Source organism: Dasypus novemcinctus, chromosome 2 (genome assembly GCF_030445035.2).
Source record: "Dasypus novemcinctus isolate mDasNov1 chromosome 2, mDasNov1.1.hap2, whole genome shotgun sequence".
Taxonomy (NCBI): domain Eukaryota; kingdom Metazoa; phylum Chordata; class Mammalia; order Cingulata; family Dasypodidae; genus Dasypus; species Dasypus novemcinctus.
This window is the reverse complement of record NC_080674.1, coordinates 190,197,378-190,217,006: the sequence shown is the minus strand read 5'-3', so window position 1 is coordinate 190,217,006 and position 19,629 is coordinate 190,197,378. Positions and strand designations below refer to the sequence as shown.

The following is a 19,629-nucleotide window of genomic DNA, read 5'->3' as shown; positions in this document are numbered from 1 at the left end:
CTCATCTGCATCACTTCAGAATCCTCCTAGCAGGTCTCTCGGCTGAATGCTTTGGTGTGTGAGACTGAATGATTAACTACAAAGACAGGACCCAGACACAGAGGGGGCACATTTTAGAGTTAAGAGATCTTCAGCTAAACCAAAACCACGCTCGATTGCTGTTTTATTATTATTTTTAATACAAAAGGGCAAATCATTATTTAAATTAAAAAGGGTATAATTGTCAAACAAAACAAAACAAAACAAAATAGAAGTAGATAAATTCATTGTATGGATTTCAGTGTTTATAGGTGACATCGATCTTGTTATTGCCTGTCGCACCCTCACTCTCAGCCTATCAGGCATGCAAGGGAGACCAGAAGATCGCCCTCAAATCTTATTTAGACTCAAAGAAGGTGTCCTGGCATGAATAATGTCCCCCTCTTCCAAATTCATGTTCCCCCAGCACCTCAGAATGAGACCTTATTTGGAAATAAAGTCTTTGCAGGTGTAATTGGTGAAGATGAGGTCACACTGGATTAGGGTGGTCCCTTGGTCCAATATGACTGGTGTCTTTAAAAGAAGAGGAAAGACTCAGAGACACAGATACACTGGGAGAACACCATATGATTGGAGTGGTTCCACAAGCCAAGGGGCGCCAAGGACGCCGGCCTCCACGCGCAGCTAGGAAGAGGCAAGGAGGGATCCTTCTCGAGAGCCTTCAGGGAGAACACGGCCCTGCTGTCGGCCGGATTTCAGTTTTCCAGGTTCAAGAACTGCGAGAGAATAAGTTTCTGTGGCTTTAAAGCCACCAAATTTGTGGCCCTTTGTTATGGCAGCCCTAGGAAACTAATACAGAAGAAGTTCTGAAGTGGCTCCTCAGCAGGGGGGGCCTTGCCTGGGCTCTCCAGGCTGCTGGGCTGGGCTGAGAAGCGAAATCCACATGCCAGCGCAGGGACGTGAATAACACACACCATTAGTTACTTCTCCACTGTGCAAATGCTGTGTCAAAGCTCAGCTTCTTTCCTTAGGATTTATTACTAAAGTAAAACTATTGGGTCGAAGAGTATTCTAAAACTTATCATGTTCCTCCCCACTCCCCCCACTCCCCTTGAAACTCTTCAGTGGTTCCCCAGAGCCCGTGGGGTGAAGTTCCAGCTCCTTGGTCTGCATGGTAGGGTTAGTTCTTTCACGGTCTGGCTTTCTGCCCTGACACATGGACTTCCTCTCACCCTTTCTCTGTGGAACTGTTCTCCTAACTTGCCCACCTGGTGAAGGTCTCGTGGCCAGTACTGGGGGTTCTAGCTTATTCCTTGACTTCCATTCATTCCCAGATAACCTTCCCACCTTGCTGGTCCTGCCTGGAAGCCCAGGGTGGGGGTGCCAAAGGAATACAATATAAGGCCACTGCTCAGCCAGGTGTGGCTAAGAGGCACCTTCTCCATGCCATCATAAGATCTCACTGGGTCTGGTTCTCAGCCCTGGGCCCCAGGATAGGTCTCCCCTGAATTGTAGGGAGTAGAAGTAGACAGAGCTGTTTTCACTGAAGACATTGTACGGCGGGCCATGAGCCCCAGAGCCTGGATGTCTGGTGACAAAGAGTGCCAAGAGGGGGAGTGAAGCCTGCTTTTCTCTGCTGCTGGGGATGTGACAAGCAGGACTCATGGAGGGTTGTTCAGCAGGACTCATGGAGGGTTGCAGACCAGAAGGCAGGGGGCATAGGCCTCTGGGCATGGCACTGAGTGCTCCTCAGTAGGGTAGGCTGGGCGAGCAGAAGGCAAAGTCTTGAGCACATATGAGACCACAGGATACTCCTGAAACACCAGGGGTGACCAGGGGGCTCAATGACCCCCTAAAGAGGATGGGTAGGAGAAAGGAGAGAGGAGTGCTGTTGTGCTGAGGCTGTGGGTATACCAGGCGGTCAGTCAAAGCTCCGCCCATTGACTTCCCACCGCCCAGTGTAATCCTTAGGAGCAGAGCACTGGGGACTGGTGAACCTTGGGAGATCCAGGCCCCTGGCCTTCCAAGCCTCCATTTCGTCACTTGCCAAGGGGACAGTGACAGCACCTACCTCATGGAGTATAGGGCTTGGCATGGGGTTTGGCGCTCACATTTGTATTTCAGAGTATTAAACGTAGGTTCCGGCTGAGGTACCTCCCTACTGAGGTGCCTGGCTGGGACCAGTGACCCAGCCCCTAGTCCCCTGGACCCATGATGGGGTGTGTCACTGGATCAGGACCTAGAAGTTGGGTAGGGCGTTGCTTGGAGAGTGGCTTGGGCTGGGAAGCCTCTCCAAAGCCCCTCCCTGAGAACCTCGTATGAGTCCTGCAGTGTGTGTGTGTGAGGGGGTGAGTGATGCAAGAGACTGAGGTCTGGTGTCTGTCTGAGCGATCTGAGAGAAAAGGGGCCATGCTGGCGGCCACCTGACCGTCCCCGAGCTGTCTGTGGTGTCTGTGGTACTTCCCCGGGACAGCTTTGGCTGGGTGTGTGAAACCTGCCCTGGGTCATTCCGTGGCCACCCAGGAGGGCTGCCAAGTGGGGTGAACAGTTCTCTGCAGGGGTCCCAAATAGGCTCTGGTCCCGAGAGTCAGTGGACACATCAGAGATGACCTTCCTAGGGTGGGGTTCTCCCAGGAACTGTGGGAGGGGGAAGCCAGACTTCAGAGGACCTGAGGAAGCACCCCATGTGAGAATAAACTACCTCTGAACCCCAGCCAGGTCCAGGGACCTCCGAGGCCAAACCTCAGTCAGTGGAGAACCTTCCAGTCCCCTCCTGGAGGGGTCAGAGAAAAAGCGCTCGGTGATGAGACAGCCGGGCCCCTACCTGGGCTTCAGGGCCTATGCCATGGCCGGGGCCTGGAGCTGAAAACTCCACGCCAGCTTGTCTGCAGTCCGTCTCACCCGGCACCGGGATGGGCCCCGCGGGCATCGCTCTCCGGCATCACCAGAACCGCTGATGCCCCGCCCAGGCCCGCACGCCCCGCCCACGTGCACGCCCCGCCCACGTGCACGCCCCGCCCAGGCCTGCACGTCCCGCCCACGCCCCTGCCCAGGCCCGCCCACGTGCACGCCCCGCCCAGGCCTGCACGCCCCGCCCAGGCCCGCACGCCCCGCCCACGTGCACGCCCCGCCCAGGCCTGCACGTCCCGCCCACGCCCCTGCCCAGGCCCGCCCACGTGCACGCCCCGCCCAGGCCCGCACGCCCCGCCCACGTGCACGCCCCGCCCACGTGCACGCCCCGCCCAGGCCTGCACGTCCCGCCCACGCCCCTGCCCAGGCCCGCCCACGTGCACGCCCCGCCCAGGCCTGCACGTCCCGCCCACGCCCCTGCCCAGGCCCGCCCACGTGCACGCCCCGCCCAGGCCTGCACGCCCCGCCCAGGCCCCGCACGCCCCGCCCACGTGCACGCCCCGCGGAGCCCCGTCAACCATCTGACAGGAGCTTCCGGTAGCGCCTGCGAGCGCAGGTCGGCAGGCGGGAAGGAACAACGGGCCTTTGCTGGAGGGGCCAGGAGGCCGGCCACCCGGTTCCTCTCTGGGCCGCTGAGGCTGTCCCTGGAGAAGATGCAGAACGCGCAGCCCCACCTGTAGGAGGACGGCGCTTCTCCTGGCCCAGGAGGGGGCTTGACAGCCAGCAGCGCCTCAGAGGGCCGGTGAGGGGGCTTAAGCCGCCCTGCTCAGCCGGAGACCCCGGGCCCACGTTGACAGCGGGCTGGCTGCGGGTCGCCGTCTTCTCTCTGCCCTGGGCTCCTCCGCCCAGCACCCCTTCTGGGCCGGGCCACCAGAGGGGCCGCAAACTGGAGGGCGCGGGCGGGGAGGAGGCGCGCGGGCCGGGAATCCCTTCCTTGCACAGGGCCGCAGCTCTGCCCGTCCTGACGGGGTGGGGAGCAGCATGCACACAGCCGCGGAAGCCGTTTCCGGCATAGGGGCCCCACCCTTTGTTTATTATAGCTGGTGTTTCAGCTGCGGGCCCTGCACTGCTTTCTGCCGCCCTCCTTCCTCCCGTCCCCGACAGCCCGAGAGGAGGCGGCTGCCATCCTGGCGGGAGGTAAACGCTGCGGCAGGGCCTGGGAGGCCGGGGCGTGGCTGCAGGAGGGGTTTGGGGCCTGGCACTTGAAAGAGGGCTAGGATCCTTGGCCAGGGGAGGGGTGGCTCCGCCTCGCGAGGCCCAGGGCACTGTGCCTCGGCTTTCCCCAGGCCTTACACCTGTCGCCCCCTAAGTCAGCTTTCTGGGTTTTCCTCCCGCACCCCTGCCCGGAGGAGATGGAGCCTGGTGAACAGCGTGGCCTTGAGCAGTCGGGTAGCCAGGAATCCTCTCCTTCATGGGCATCGGGCCTGGAGACCTCCACAGACTTCCCGGACATCAGGAAGCTTGGCATAACTCCTCTGTGCCACCTGCCCCTGCCCATGCTCAGTGTGGTCAAGGGTCAGGGATGGTCTCTGTTCATGTCTGCAGAGGGTCCTTTCTAAAGTTCCCAGAATGAATGCCAGGGAGAGGGGAGAGTGTGGGTGGGGATGGGGGAATGGATGAGGTGCTTCTGGCCAGCTCCTGGGACCGCCAAGACACCTTGGGTTCTACCTGGGCCCCTGCCAAGAGCTGGATGTGGTGTGACGAGGGGAGGAGAGGGTTGGACACAGCTGAAGCCTAGTTCCAGTTCTGCCACCAGTTCCCACACACCTGCTCCCTCGGGGGCCTCTGAGAGGGAAAGAGCATAGGGCAGACTCCTTTCAACCTTCACATGCGCTCTCCCACCATCAGCTGGGCTGCTGCCGCTGAGGTCCTGGGTTCACTCAAGTAGAACGCCCTAAGTCAGGAGAGGACCCAGGGACCTGCTTGCTCTGCCTCTGCCTGTATTCCTAATGGGACCATAGGCCATGCTGCCAGGACAGGCAAAGGAGGTACTGAGCAGGGCTCGAACCTGAGGGCTAGTACACCCCCAGTGGGCTCTCCACTCTTCAGAAGGGGCAGGCCTGACCAGGGAGAGTTAGGTGCCCTCACATGCCAGGAGGCATCTCAGCTGCTCCACAGCCCACTTGCTTCCTGGCACAGATACTGGAGTGGGGGCCCACTGGAGGTGCCTCTTGGGGGGCCAAGGGTGCCCAAGTGTCCGGCTATACGTAGCTGTCATTACCCATCCACTAGAGGTTTATTGAGAACGATGCACCAGGCACTGCCAGCACGTGGGTTCACTGGAATGAAGATGGCTGCCATGTCCCACTTCTGACACCAGGCTACAACATTCCCAGACCTGAGCTGGGAAACCGCCCTCCATCCTAACAGAAGCAAGCTTATCTCAAGCCTGCGGGACAGACACGTGGGTGGGCATGGATATACAAGGATGTACGAATGCATGTTTATAACAACTCTAAGGTTTACAAGGGAGCTCGTTGGTAGGATTGTAATGCACATGTTGTCCACCCCGTGAGTCAGATTTACCCTGCCGACCTGTTTCACATCCGTCACCAGAAAGTCATCCCCTGTACTAGCAGGATCCAGACAGGGTGCTCACTGCCACATAAGAAGTCCATTGGGAGAGGAAAGCAGGCAGGTCTCATGTCCCACCTTAATTTCTGCTGGAGATGCGGGGCTCCCAAGCAGGATCCTGGGTGCAACCTCCATGGCACACATCGGTGAGTGAGATGGCAAGATAGCAGTCATCTGACCCTCTGGTGGGCAGTGCCATGTCCTTGCCAAGGACAGACAGACTGACCAGCAAGATGACCTCCATGATCTGGAAGGCAGGGTGCTCCCAAGGCCCGTACCACCCTGTACGTCTGGAGGGGCGGGCCCAGGGCCCTGCCAGGGTTGAGGTTGCACAAAAGGTCTCCTGTGTCCCCATGGCTACTGTGGCAGGGCACCAGGCCACGGGATCATGCTTGCAAAGAAGTGAGGCTCTGCCAATGCCTCGTCACCCCGCCCCGGGGCTGTCTGAGGCAGGGCTGCAGAGGCTTCTGTTGACTTCATCTCTTCCTCCTAGTGCAGCTCAGTGCTTCTCATGTCTTCCCCAAAATAGAAGTTCTGTGGATTTAAATATGTGGGAGAGAGGTGAGAGCCGCTGCTCCTGCCCCTGCTGTCAGACTTTGCTCCAGCATCTGGTCATGCATTGCAGCTCATCCAGCATCTCCCTTAGAGGAGGCAGCCTCCCACCCCAGTGGGCATTTGCAACTCTGTAGATCCCATTGGCTGAGTCCTCAGAGCCCACAGCTGTGAATCATATCCCACCTGTGCTTGGCTGTGTGTCCTGGACTCAGGACACACACCTTCACCACCCACAGAGGCAGCCACCAGCTGCCTCTCTCCACCTCCTCTCTCCACCCCAGCCCTTGAGTTCTGCACCCCCACCCATGATAGTGACCTGCTCCTGTCCCCTATCAGCTAGGCTGATCCCCAGGGGCTGAGGACCCAGGTATCTTTGAGGCCCCTGGGTCCTGTGCACCCCCTAACTTTCTCTCCCCACCTCCCAGCCCTGGCCAGATGAACAGACTCACCTTAGAGATTTCCATCTCTCTTTTTCTGTTTGGTTTTCTGGGCTCTCACTTTCATAAGAAGCCAGATAAAGACCTAGACAGAAAATGAAGTGAAATTGTGCAGTTATGGTTGATGATGATAACCCATTCTAAGCTGAGAGTCTGACCCACTCATTTTTTTTAAATTAAACTTTTTATTTGGAGAACATTGTAGACATGCATGTGGTTGTAAGAAAGATTCTGTGTATATTTTACCCAGTTTCCCTCAATGGTAACCACTTGTAAAATTACGTTCCAATATTACAACCAGGATATCGGCACACTCAAGGTATGGACTATTTTTATTACCACCAGAATCCTTTATGGTGCCCTTTATGGGTTTATTATGTTTGCTTTTTTTTTTTAATTGTTGAATTTTGAAAGCTCTTTATATGATCTAGATACTATTCCTTTGTTGGAGATATGGTTTGCAAATATTTTCTCCCAGTCAGTAATTTGTCTTTTAAACTTCTTAACAGGGACTTTCACAGAGCAAAAGGTTTTTGTTTTTTTTTCTTATAGAAGTTGTGGGTTTACAGAACATACCAACTTGCCTCCTGCTTGTGCATACTTGTCAAAAACCACATGGGCATATTTGTGTCAGCCTATTTCTGGGTGCTCTCTTCTGCCGATATCACACTGTCTTGACTACTGTAGCTTAATACTGGGTAGAGTAATTCCCCTCACTTTATTCTTTTTAAAGGTTGTTTTAGCTATTTTAGTTCTTCTTTCCATATAAATTTTAGAATAACTCATTTATATCTACAGAAAATCTTGCTGAAATTTTGATAGGAATTGCCTTAAACCTGTATATAAACTTGGGGAGAACTGATATTTTGCTATGTTGAGTCTTCCAGTCCATGAACATGGTATGTCTTTCCATTTATTTAGCTATTCTTTGATTTCTTTCATCAGCACTGTTATTTTTAGCATACAAGTCCTGTACATGTATCATTAGAGTAAACCTATATATTTCATTTTTTTGAGTGATGTAAGTGGCATTTTATTTTTACTCTTGGTGTCCATGTTTGTATTCCTAGAATATAGAAATAAAATTTATTTTTGTATGTTTATCTTGTGTCCTGTGACCTTGATGGACTCACTTATTAGTTCTAGGAGGTTTTTAAATTACCTTCTTTGGGATTTTCTTACTGCCTCTGCAAATAGGGACAGTTTTAATTCTTCCTTTCTGATCTGTATACATTTTATTTCCTTTTATTGCCTTATTGCATTGGCTGGAACTTCCATCATTATGTTGAATAAAAGTTGGGAAGTGGACATCCTTGCCTTGTTACTGATTTTAGAGAGAAAGTATTTTGCCATTAAGTAAGACGTTAGCTGAAGGATTTTTGTATATGCATTTTTATCAAGTTGAGAAAATTCCTCTTAATTTCTATTTTTCTGAGACTTTTTTTTTTAACTATGAAAAGGTGTTGAAATTTGTTAAATGCTTTTCCTGCATTGATTGATATGATCATGTGAATTTTCTTCTTTAGCCTGGTAATATGGTGTGCTACACAGAATGATTTTCGAATGTTGAACCATTCTTGTATCCCTGAATTAAACCATACTTGGTTGTGATGTATACTTCTTTTTATATATTGCTTACTTATATTTCTTAATATTCTGTTAAGGAGTTTTACATTGATATCTATAAGGGCTATTGGTCTGTAACTTCCTTTTTTGTATTGTCTTTGACTGGTTTTGGTATCAGGGTAACACTGGCTTCATAAAATGAATTGGGAAGTGTTTCCTGCTCTTCTGTTTTCTGGAAGAGATTGTTTAGAATTGGTGTTAATTCTTCTTTAAACATTCAGTAGAATTTTCCAGTGTTACCACCTGGGCCTGGAGATTTCATTTCTGGACATTTAAACTACAACTTCCTTATTTAACTTCCTTATTTAAACTTTCAACTTCCTTAACAGTTATAGGGCTATTTGAATTATTTTATATTGAATTGTGGTAGTCTGTATTTTTCAAGATCTTGGTTCATTTCATCTAAGTTGTCAAATGTATGTGTGTAGAGTTGACTGTAGTATTCCCTTATTATTCTTTTGGTGTCTTCAGAGTCTGTAGTAATAGTTCCTATTTCATTCCTGATTTAGTAATCTGTGACTTCTCTCTCATTTTCTTTGTCAAAGGTTCTTTGTTAGGGGCTTGTCAATTTTATTATTCTGTTCAAAACACCAACTCTTTGTTTAATTGATATTCTCTTTTTTTCTTCTCTTCAGTTTCATTGATTTCTACTCTTGTCTATTCTTATTTCTTTCTCCTAGTTTTGAGGTTATTTTGCTCCTTTTTCCTAGGTTCTTGAGGTGAGAGTTTAGATGATTGATTTGAGATTATTCCTTCTTTTGAGATATGCATTCAGAGCTATCAATTTCCCTCTCTATCCTGCTTTAGCTGTGTTTCACTAGTTTTTATTATATTTTCTTTTTCATTTAGACCATTTTTTAAAAAATTCCCTTGAGACTTCTTTGATTCATAGGTTATTTAGAAATGTATTGTTTAGTTTCCAGGTGTTTGGAGATATTCCTGTTGTCTTTGTTATTTATTTGTAGTTTGATTCCACTGAGGTCAGAGATCATACAAAATATGATTTCAGTTCTTTTAAATTTGTTGAAGTTTGTTTTATGGTCCAGGATATCTGGTATATGTTGGAATCTTGGTAGCTGTTCCATGGGCAATTGAAAAGAATGTGCATTATGCTCTAGTTGGGTGGAATGTTCTATAAATGTTGATTGGATCCTGTTGTTGATGGTGTTGTTGAATTTTATATCTTTGCTGATTTTCTGTCTACTTTTGTAAAACACAATTGTGGATTTATTTCTCCTTTCAGTTCTGTAAGTTTTTTTGCATCACATATTTTGCAGCTCTGTTGTTTGGTAGATACACATATAGGATTCTGTGTCTTCTTGGGGACTGCCCCTTTTATTATTATATAACATAGCTCACTGTCGCTGTTAATTTTTTTTTCTATGAAATCTACCTTATCTGATAATATTGCCACTCCTGCTTTCCTCTGATTAATGTTTGCATGATATATCCTTTTCCATCTTTTTACTTTGAGCCTGCCTAAATCATTGTATTTGAAGAGAGTTTCTTGTTGAGCATATAGTTGGGTCATGTTTTGAAATCCACTGTGCCAATCACTGTCTTTTACTTGGTGTATTTAGACCATTTAATTTAATATAATTATATATATGTTAGGCCTTAGGTATGCCATTTTAGTTTCTATTTTCATTCTCTCTGTGTTTTGTTTCTATGTTTTATTTTTCTTAAACATCTTCCTGTGGGTTACCTGAATTTTTAGAGTTCCATGTTGATTTCACTATAGATATATATAGATGTACAAAAAAATATATCTCTTTGTGTAGCATTTTTGGTGATGGCTTGAGGTATTACATTATATATATAATCTTATCACAGTCTACTGGTATTGTTATTTTACTAATTTGACTGATGTGTAGAAACCTTTCCTCTCTTTACATTCCTTTACCCTTCTCCATTTACAATCTAGTTATCTTAAATAGTTCCTCTACATACATTTAGGACCACATTAGACAGAGTTACAATTTTTGTTTCAACCATCAAACTTAATTTGGAAAACTCAAGAGAAGGAAAGTCTATTATATTTACCCATATTTTTGCTGATTATGTTCTTTCTTTTGTTCTGATGTTACAAATTTCCTTGTTTTATTGTTTCCTATTTAGAGAACTTCCCTTAGCTATACTTTTAGGATAGGTCCACTGGTGATAAATTCTCCTTGTTTTCCTTTATTTGAGACTGTCTTTATGTTCCCCTTTAATACTGAAGGGTATTTTCACTGGATATAGGATTCTGGATTGATAGTTCTGTTCTTTCAGTGCTTAAAAAATGTGCTATTCCCTTCTGATCTTCATGGATTCTGATGAGAAATCTATTGTCATTCTAATTGTTTTTCCCCTATAGGTAAGGTGTCATTTCTACCTCATGGCTTTAAAGATTAGTTTCTTTTTCTTTCGTTTTCAGAAGTTTGACTATGATGTGTCTTGGTGTAGATTTCTTTGGGTTTATCCTGTTTGCGGTTCACTCAGCTTGCATCTGTAGGTTTATGTTTTATTCAAATCTGGGAAGTTCCCAGCCATTGTTTCTTCAGTGCTTTTTCAACTCTGCCTTCTTTTTCCTCTCCTTCATGGATTCCAATAGAATGAATGTTAGCTCTTTTGTTATAGCTTCACAGGTACTTAAAACTCTGTTTCGATCTATTTTCTCTCTTTTGTTCAGACTGGGTAATTTATATTGTTCTGTTTTCCTGGTCACATGGGTGTGAGTCCAGTTGTAACACACTTTTTGAGATGAGGAGCCAGATTTCCTGTGTGCTGATTTCCTGCGTACCTTCCAGGTAGGTTGGGAGCTCAGGCATCCTGGTTCTAGAGAGCAGCAGCTAAGCACTGGGCCATGGTGCCTCTACTGGTGAAGACCCCACCTGCCCATCTAACTCCTTCTCGGGGACTTTCTCTTCCAAGAGGAGGGAGATATTGGGCTCCACCCACTTAGTAAATTTGCAAGTTAATTTGTTATGTCTTACAAATATCCTCATACCAGTTTCTCTTTCTCTCTTTCACATACAGAAGACACCTCCCCACTCCACCCCCAGCTGAGGAAAGACCCGCTGTCAACCCAGTGCCCAGCCATCCCCATGTGAGCCCTGGGAAGACAGTTCTTATCACTGCCCCCATTTTACTGATGAGGAATGAATGTGGGGGTTCAGACAGATAGGTGATTCAGATTTACAATGCCCAATAGCGTCCAAACTACGTCCAAACAGGCACCTGAGGGCCTCAAGGGTCTTAAGACATTTGAGGGCCCAACAAGCAGCTCCTCAGGCCCCATCTTAGCTCCTGGGGTGGTAGCCAGCCACCCAGTGATGTCCGAAGAGGCCGGGCATGCTACATCCCTTCTCAGACCAGAGAACCCCAAATGGTGGGCTAATGATCCCTTACCGTCCTCACTGAAGATGGGGGCATTGTGCAGGTAGTGGGTGATGCTGGGGTCTTGTTCAAAGGGACACTCCACTTGTTTCCATGTGATAAACTCTCCAACCTGCTTGGCCAGCTCCAGAAATTTCTGCCAGGGTCACAGAAACACAAAACAGAGACACACCCAGTGCCTGGAGGTCACTCTTGAGTGTGCATGACTGGCCGTGCCATGGCCTCTCTCATCACCCCCCACTGAGGCATCCTGAGGGAGCAGTCTCTGAAATCCCCATACAGATACTCTAAAATTCCACTTCACTCTAGAGGCAGATTGTGGGGGTCCTTCCAGCTCTGGCAGTGGGCAGGGAAGTTAGGCAGAACAAGGGGCAATAAATGACAGAATGACCCCATGTAATGGTTAATTTTACGTGTCAACTTGGCTGGGTTGTTTGCTCAAACACTGGCCTACGTATTGCTATGGAGTTTTTCATAGATGAAATTAGCATCCACAATCAGTTGACTTTAATTAAGGAGGTTACACTCATCATGTGGTGGACATCCTCCAATCACTGGGAGGCTGTAGTAGGTTGAATTACATACCCTCAACAAACACATGTTCCTAATCTTAATCCCATTCATATGGGATTGTAGATAAGACCTTTTGTAGATAAGACCATTTGAAGGTATTATTTTCGGTTAAGGTGTGGCCAACTGAATCTGAATGGGGATTAATCCTATTCCTGGAGGACTTATGAGAGAAAAAGCCAGAAACCTCAAGTCAGTGGAACCCAGTAAGAAAGGAGAGGACCTCACCATGTGATAGGAAAGCCAAGGAACCCAAGGATTGCCAGCCGGTCAGAATGCTACTGACCGCAGGAGGAAACCAGCCTTCCAGCTCCTGAAACTGTGAGCCACTAAATTCCTATCGTTGAGCCCATCCATTGGGTGCTACTTGTCAGAGCAGCTGAGAAACTAAGACAGAAACCTTAGGAGAATACAACTGAAACTTGCAGACGAAAAGAAGAAATTCTGCCTCAAGACTTTAACATCAACTGTTCTACACATCTTGGACTGGCCAGCCCCACAATCAAGTGAGTCAGTTCCTTAAAGTAAGTCTCTTAGCACACACACACACACACACACATCCAGTTGATTCTGTATACCTGGAGAACTCTCACTGATACACCCAGCAAAAATTTCCTCTTCAAATCGCCTTTATTCCCTCTGATCACTCAAGCAGGCATCCATGGAGCCCAATACCTAAGATTCAACTGAGCCTCTCTTTTCAGTGGTGTGGCAGTTTCAGATTATTTATGAATCCCCAGAAGAGATAGTAGTTTGTAAATATCATACCTCTGGGTGTGATACCTTTTGAATGCATTAGAATCAGCTGACATGTCTTGATTAAATTACCTGTAAATATTAGGACTTAGATTCTACCATGTCAGTAGGGCATGCTCAGGGCTGAATCCCCGCCCCCTTGGCGGGCCTATATAAATGGACACTCAAGAAGAAACATGAGGGAAGTGGATTTGGCTCAACTGATAAAGCGTTTGCCTACCATATGGGAGGTCCAGGGTTCAAAACCAGGGCCTCCTGACCTGTGTGGTGAGCTGGCCCATGCGCAGTGCTGATGTGCGCAAGGAGTGCCCTGCCATGCAGGGGTGTCCCCCACGTAGGGGAGCCCCACACGCAAGGAGTGTGCCCCGTAATGAGAGCCGCCCAGCGCGAAAGAAAGTTCAGCCTGCCCAAGAATGGCGCCGCACACACTGATGCAACAAAAAGAAACAGATTCCTGTGCCGCTGACAACAACATAAGCGGACAAAGAACATGCAGCAAATAGACACAGAGAACAGACAACTGGGGTGGGGAGGGGGAGAAATAAAATAAAAATAAAATAAATCTTTAAAAAAAAAAAAAGAGAGAGAGACATATTCCCAGTGTCACTGACAAGAATGCAAGTGGACACAGAAGAACACAGGGCAAATGGACACAGAGAGCAGACAATGGGGGAGGGGGGAAGGGAAGAGAAATAAATAAATACATCTTTTTAAAAAAAGAAGAAACATGAGAGGGAAGCCGATGTGGCTCAACTGATAGAATGCCCACCTACCATATAGGAGGTCCAGGGTTCCAAACCCAGGGCCTCCTGGCCTGTGTGGTGAGGTAGCCCATGTGCAGTGCTGCCATGTGCAAGGAGTGCCATGCCACCATGCAAGGGTGTCCCCCATGTAAGGGAGCCCCATGCGCAAGGAGTGCTCCCTGCAAGGAGAGCTACCCTGTGCGAGAAAAGCACAGCTAATCCACAAGTGGCGCCACACACACGGAGAGCTGATGCAGCAGCAAGATGATGTAACAAAAAGAGACACAGATTCCTGGGGCCACTGAGAATGCAAGTGGACATAGAAGAACATGCAGTGAATGGATACAAGAGAGCAGACAAGGGGAGGAAGGGGAGAGATATAAATAAAATAAATCTTAAAAAAAGAAAAGAAACATGAGTAAAGAGAGAGAGCTCCATAGACACAGCAGAGAAAACTTTGGTTCGGTAGCCCTGGGGAGAGATGAGCCATTCAACTGACAGTTTGCAGCTAAAGAGAACAGAGCAGCTGAGGAGCTGTGAAGGCCTGAGAAACTGGGCAGGGGTCGCCCACCATCTTGCTTCAACAAGTGGCAACAGACTTTGGTGAGAAAGCGCCTTGAGTTGGAGTCTTTAGGGCCTGGTAACTGTAAGCTTCTACCCCAAATAAATACCCTTTATAAAAGCCTACAGAGTTCTAGTACTTTGCATCAGCATGCCCTGGGCTGACTAATGCAAATCTAGAGAGAGCTGGCCTTAGGCTATGGACTTCAGCAGGCCCCAGCATCTCTCTGCAGCTGGACATTATTTTATTCTCATTGTTTTTACTCTTATGGTTATCTCTACTTAATGGCAAATTATACATGCCCTCTGATTTATAGAATGATGCAAATACTTTCAAATCAATGTTTAAGTAAGAGTTAGATAAATTCATTTATGCAAAACTTAAATACTTTGATTTTTTTAAAAAAAGTGAGCCGACTTAAAGAAGGATCTTAAGTAATGAGCAGCGCACAGGTCACGAATGGGTAGGAAACTCCGCTCGGTGACCTCCCTAGCTCAGCCTTGGGGGCCATGCCCAGCTCCCACTGCCCCACCTCCTGCACTTGGTAGTCTGGGCCCCTTCCCTCCTGCCGGCTTCATTTCTGGGGGCCAGTTCAGACTGGGTTCCCACACTTGCCTGGGTGTCATGATCACTGGGGAGCAGGAACCCAGGCCCCTTGGAGCTCTGCAGTCTTGCCCAGACCCAGGCTTGTCCTCATTGCCTGTAACTGGGGGTGCAGTACCCTGAGCAGACCAAGGCCACCTGCTGGACTGGACTCCCTCCAGCCCTTCAGGGGCAACGAGGCCAGTGGGCAGTGCATGGAGGTCTGCTGGGTGTCCATGCAAGCCCCCCCAAGCAGAGGGCAGCTCTGGCCCAGCGGGTTCAGGCATCTGCTGCTGGACTCCCCTATAGCTCCTTGTTCTCTTATCCTACTAGTCCCTCTGTGAGGCCGTAATCAAAGCCCCATTTTATGGAGAGAGACACTGAGCCTTAACAAGGAGCAAGGGGCTGGCTCAGGAGTTGGAGGTGGGGTAGGGCCTACACCCACCTGGGGCCCTGCCGGGCCAACACCAGGGCGGGGCCAGCTCTCCAGCGGGAGAGAGCCCCCTTCTTCCTGCGGATTGCGGACACCCCTGCTGCGTGGTCTGCTCCATCTGTCTGATCAAAGACCCCTGATGCTGCTGCCCAGTCCTACAGGGCCGCTGGGCCTTGCCCCCGACCCTGCCTAGCCCACCAGCACCTCCCACGGCAGGGCCACTCTGAGACATCGGCACCGGGCAGGCCCCTGTGGGGTGATGAGATATGGTGTGGGGTCAACCCAGCCTTGTCCCGAGGAACCTGAGGAGGCAGGGGCTGCGAGTGAGAGATGCCCAGCCCACTGCACTGCAGGAGCCCTGACGGGTGGCCTCCTCCTGCCCGAGAGGTCCAGGCAGGCTTCCTGGAGGAGGGGATGCCTGAGCTGCCGTGACTAGCTCTTTCGTTCCTTCTGCCCACTCTGCCCTCAGCCTGATGACTTCCTCCTTGCTGCTCAGGACCCTTCCTTTGGGCACCCCTCCTCCCCCCGACCTCTGCACACCGGCCAGTTGTCACCGTGGGTCTGCAGGTTTGTCTCTTCCACCAGCCTGGTGCTCGAGGGCTGAAAACGGTTCTGATTCAGCGTTTGCTGGGCACGAGGCCTGACAAGGAGCTGGGGCCAATGCACGCATGAGTCTTATCGCCCTCCTTCCCGGTGTCCAGCTGCCAAGGGGGCCAGAGCTCCTGCTTTCCCTGGGCCTGTCTAACTTGACGGCAGGTCCCACCGAAGGCCCCTGGGTCCTACCTCAAAGTTGACGTGGCCATTGGGGAGGCGGTTGGCACAGCCCTCGTTCAGGAAGTAGATGTCTTTGATGAGCAGGCTGAAGAAGGGGATGACGATCTGCAAGGGAGAGGAGGGAAGTCGGCTCCTTGGGGCCCTCCCCACGGGGGCAGCTGGAGGGCCCAGAGCCCCCTGCTGCAGCGACTGAAAGTGAGGCGCCCCCCTGGCCTCGGAGGCCACCCCAGGATGCAGAAGGCGGGAAGGGCATAAAGCTAATCAGTGGCACCACGGAGGGGTGGGGCAAGGAGGACACCACCAAGGAAGGGGCAACGGGCCCCATGAGTCTGAGCTAGACCTTGTTTTCCCCCAGGCCCCATCAGAGGCCAACGCTCTTTGGGCTCTCACTGTATACGGGGACTCTCCCCCTTGTGTTCAGGGTGGGTAAGAGACCAGCTGTCACAAGGACCCTTGACCATGTATCCTGCTGGGAGAGGCTGGGGAAAGCCACTGCACCTGGGCGTCACAGACTCATTTCCTGGGAGAAAAATCCATGTTGTGCGCATGGCTAAACACACATGGGATGTGAGTCACCCCGTTTTGAAGGGTTGTACCTTCCTTTTTATGTTTACAATTTGTCAGTCGGTGTCTTTCTTGACACTAAAGCTCCATTCCTGAAGCACTTAGGGTGAAAGCAGAAAGCATCGCAGTTCTGCTTCCTGATTAGAAAGGTTTAGGGACAGTTTGAAGAGAAGGGCTTATGAACCCCTGAAAGAGAAAGACTGTGCTCTTGAACTCATCTGCTCCCGTGGGTGCGGCCCTTTTGATTGGACCATTCACCCAGGCACGAGCCAGCTCGGATCTCCGCCCTCCTGCTGGGTCTGATATCAACACACACAGAGAAAGACAGAGGAACGGGAAGCTGCCATACAGACCCTGCCATGTGAGGGGGGTCTGGGCACAGCGGCACGGAAAGGGGCCCCTGAGGGGCTGGGTCCACGGAGCAGCTCAGGCCTGAGAAGACAAGCCCTGCTGCGGGTCTGACGGCTCAGAGCTGAACTCGGGATGAAAGCAGAGCGGCCAAGACTGAGAGGGGGCCAGAAAGAGACAAGCCCTGAGCCTGGTGGCCCACGGCTGAGCTCTGGGAGTCAGCAGATTCTGGAGGGGAAGGCCGGGGCCTCGGCGGGGATCCCCCACCACCTAGCTTCACCACGTGGCAGCTGACTTTGCTGAGAGAATGTCTCCGATGGGGCCTTGGTTTGGACATTTCAAAGGCGCAACACTTCGGAACCGTACGCTTTTACCCTGAAAAAAGTTCCCATTATGAAAGCCAACCCATCTGCGGTACTTTGCGTCGGCAGCCCTGTGGCAAGCTAAGACAGACTCCGTCTGGGAAGGGCTGGGGGCTCGCGTGGTATTGGACATCTTGCTTCTCCTTTCCCATCTGCTTGCCCGCTGGCTGCATCCTTTTAGAGGCCAGCTTGCTGTTAGCAGCTTAGATGGACCTTGGGGAACCCAGCCAGGTCTGCCCTGCCTCTGCCTCCACCTCCAGAGCTGGGGCTTGTGCTCCTGGTTCAGCCTGATGCCCTTGGGGACTGGGCACCAGACCTGGCATGCCTGGCTCAGGGGACATGCGGGTCACTCCCCAACCAGGCCGACAGGGGCTTTGAGGCATGGATGGGGCTGTGCAGCTGTCACTGACCGCTCTGGGCAGCCTAGAAGTGTGGACTGTTCAGCTGGCAGGGCAGATGGGGAAACTGAGGCCCAGAGGGTGGCAGGGCCTAACGTCACCCAGCTAGTGACTGCTGAGAGCCAGGACGATGCTTAAATTTTAGTAGGCTGACCAACTGTCCTGGTTTGCCCGGGACCAGGGGACTTGGTAAGATGCAGGACAGATGGCTCAAACTGGGACAGTCCTGAGCAAACTGGGATGAGTGGGTCTCCCTCGATTTGTGCCAGTTCCACAGACATGTGCTCAGGTGCCACACTTGGGGGACACCAAAGTGTGTCACATGCCTGACCTCAGTGCAGCAGGAGGCCCGGTTCTGGGAACAGAAGAGGCGGCTTCACCCAGGAAGTCTCGCCCAAACCCTAGCCTGGGTTTACCCTCCATCTGGGCTCCCCGAGAGCCCTCCACTTACACAGTGGCATTGGTGGACGGCTGTTATGCGTCGTGGTGCTCACTTACGTGTATGCAGTGTCACATTTCATCTTCACCACAGCCCGTTGTAGCAGGGGCCCTTATTACCCCTGTTTTACAGAAGGGGGAGCTGAGACCCAGAGAGGTTAAGTAGCTTGCACCAGCTCACACAGCTGTTTGAAGTGGCAGAGGGTGGGCTAGGGCCCACGCGGCTTGGCTCAGAGCCCCTGCCCTGCCTGCTCCTCATAGTGCCATGGGGGGGGGGTCTCTGTCTACTTCTTCTTACCCCCAGCCGTGCTGAGTCCCCAGCCTCCAGGCCAGCCTAACGAGCCATGGAGCTGGTGTTGGTCATGCTGGCTGAATTGGGCCACAATAAGGAGACACACAGAGAAGGGAATCGGGGGCGTTGGCCTCTGTGCGCAGAGATGGCGCCAGAAAGCCTAGCTCGGCTTCCTGGAGGCAGGGGCATTGGCGCTGGTCCTCGGGAGGGAAAGCCCTTCTCATGCGTCCACACTGGCCCTGGCTGTTGAAATGTCAGGCCAGGGCAATGACCCTGGGAGCCCGGCTGGTCTCCCACGGGAGCCAAGGGCCTTAACTGTAAATCATTGCCCTTGCCTTCTGGATCGCAGAAGTCCATCCAGAACCCAGCTCGGCCTGGGGCTTGCCCAGGGAAGACTGGGTGGAGAAGGCCATGACAGCGATCCAGGGAGAGGGCGGCTGGCTTCAGGCAGGAAGAAACACAAAAGTGCCGTGCTCACTGAGACGGCCGGCCTCGCTGGTTTTTGCTGGGGCTACCAGGGGCTAAGAGAACTTCTCTAGCATGCATCGTTCTCCCATCCTCCCTCCCCTTCTCTTCCTCCCTCCTTCCCTCCATCCCTTCCTCCTACTCATCCATCCGTATACACACCCAGTCACCCAGCCACCCTAACTTCTTCCCTCCCTTCTTTCCTTCCACCTGTCTCTCCATCCATCCATCCATCCATCCATCCACCCACCCATCATCCATCCATCCGACCACCCATCCATCATCCATCCATCCATCCACCTATCCACCCATTCATCCACTCACCCATCCATCCATCCATCCACCCATCCATCCAACCACCCATCATCCATTCAATCACCCACCCATCATTCATCCATCCATCCCTTCCTCCATCCATCATCCATCCATCCATCCACCCATCCATCATCCATCATCCATCCATTCATCCACCTGTCCACCCATTCATCCACTCACCCATCCATCCATCCACCCATCCATCCATCCATCCACCCACCCATCCATCCATCCATCCATCCATCCATTCATCCACCCATCCATCCACCCATCCAACCATCTATTTATCCATCCATCCATCCATCTAATCCTTCTGTAGGCCAGGCCCATGGTCCACTCTTCTGGAAGTCAGAGAAGAGGGCAGCACTACTAAACATATAGCTTTGCATACCATCCAAGAGAACAGAACCAGACCTAAATGCATAGCAACCCGGCACTGCAGAGCGGGAAGGGGGCTCAGAGGGCAGGATGGGAAGTCCCAGTGTGCCCAGTGGTATCAGAATGGAAGGCGAAGAGTCCAGCGAGCCTGGGCTATGGCCTGCATGTCTCACTGGGGGCTGGGCCCCAA

The 19,629-nt window shown here is 50.9% G+C and overlaps 1 protein-coding gene across 3 annotated transcripts in view; it reads right to left on the bottom strand.

The window, feature by feature from the left end:
- Window positions 1-5,310: 5,310 nt before the first annotated feature.
- Window positions 5,311-19,629, bottom strand: part of RASGEF1C (RasGEF domain family member 1C) — a 103,442-nt gene continuing 89,123 nt past the window's right edge. For all 3 annotated transcript variants that reach the window (XM_004478135.5, XM_004478136.5, XM_058283246.2), the window contains exons 12-15: window positions 15,889-15,984; window positions 11,472-11,595; window positions 6,468-6,540; window positions 5,311-5,997 (exon numbers count right to left, since the gene is read on the bottom strand). In XM_004478135.5, the coding sequence (XP_004478192.1) occupies window positions 5,973-5,997; window positions 6,468-6,540; window positions 11,472-11,595; window positions 15,889-15,984 (318 nt within the window). In that variant the 3' untranslated portion in view covers window positions 5,311-5,972. The remainder of the gene's footprint in view (window positions 5,998-6,467; window positions 6,541-11,471; window positions 11,596-15,888; window positions 15,985-19,629) is intronic.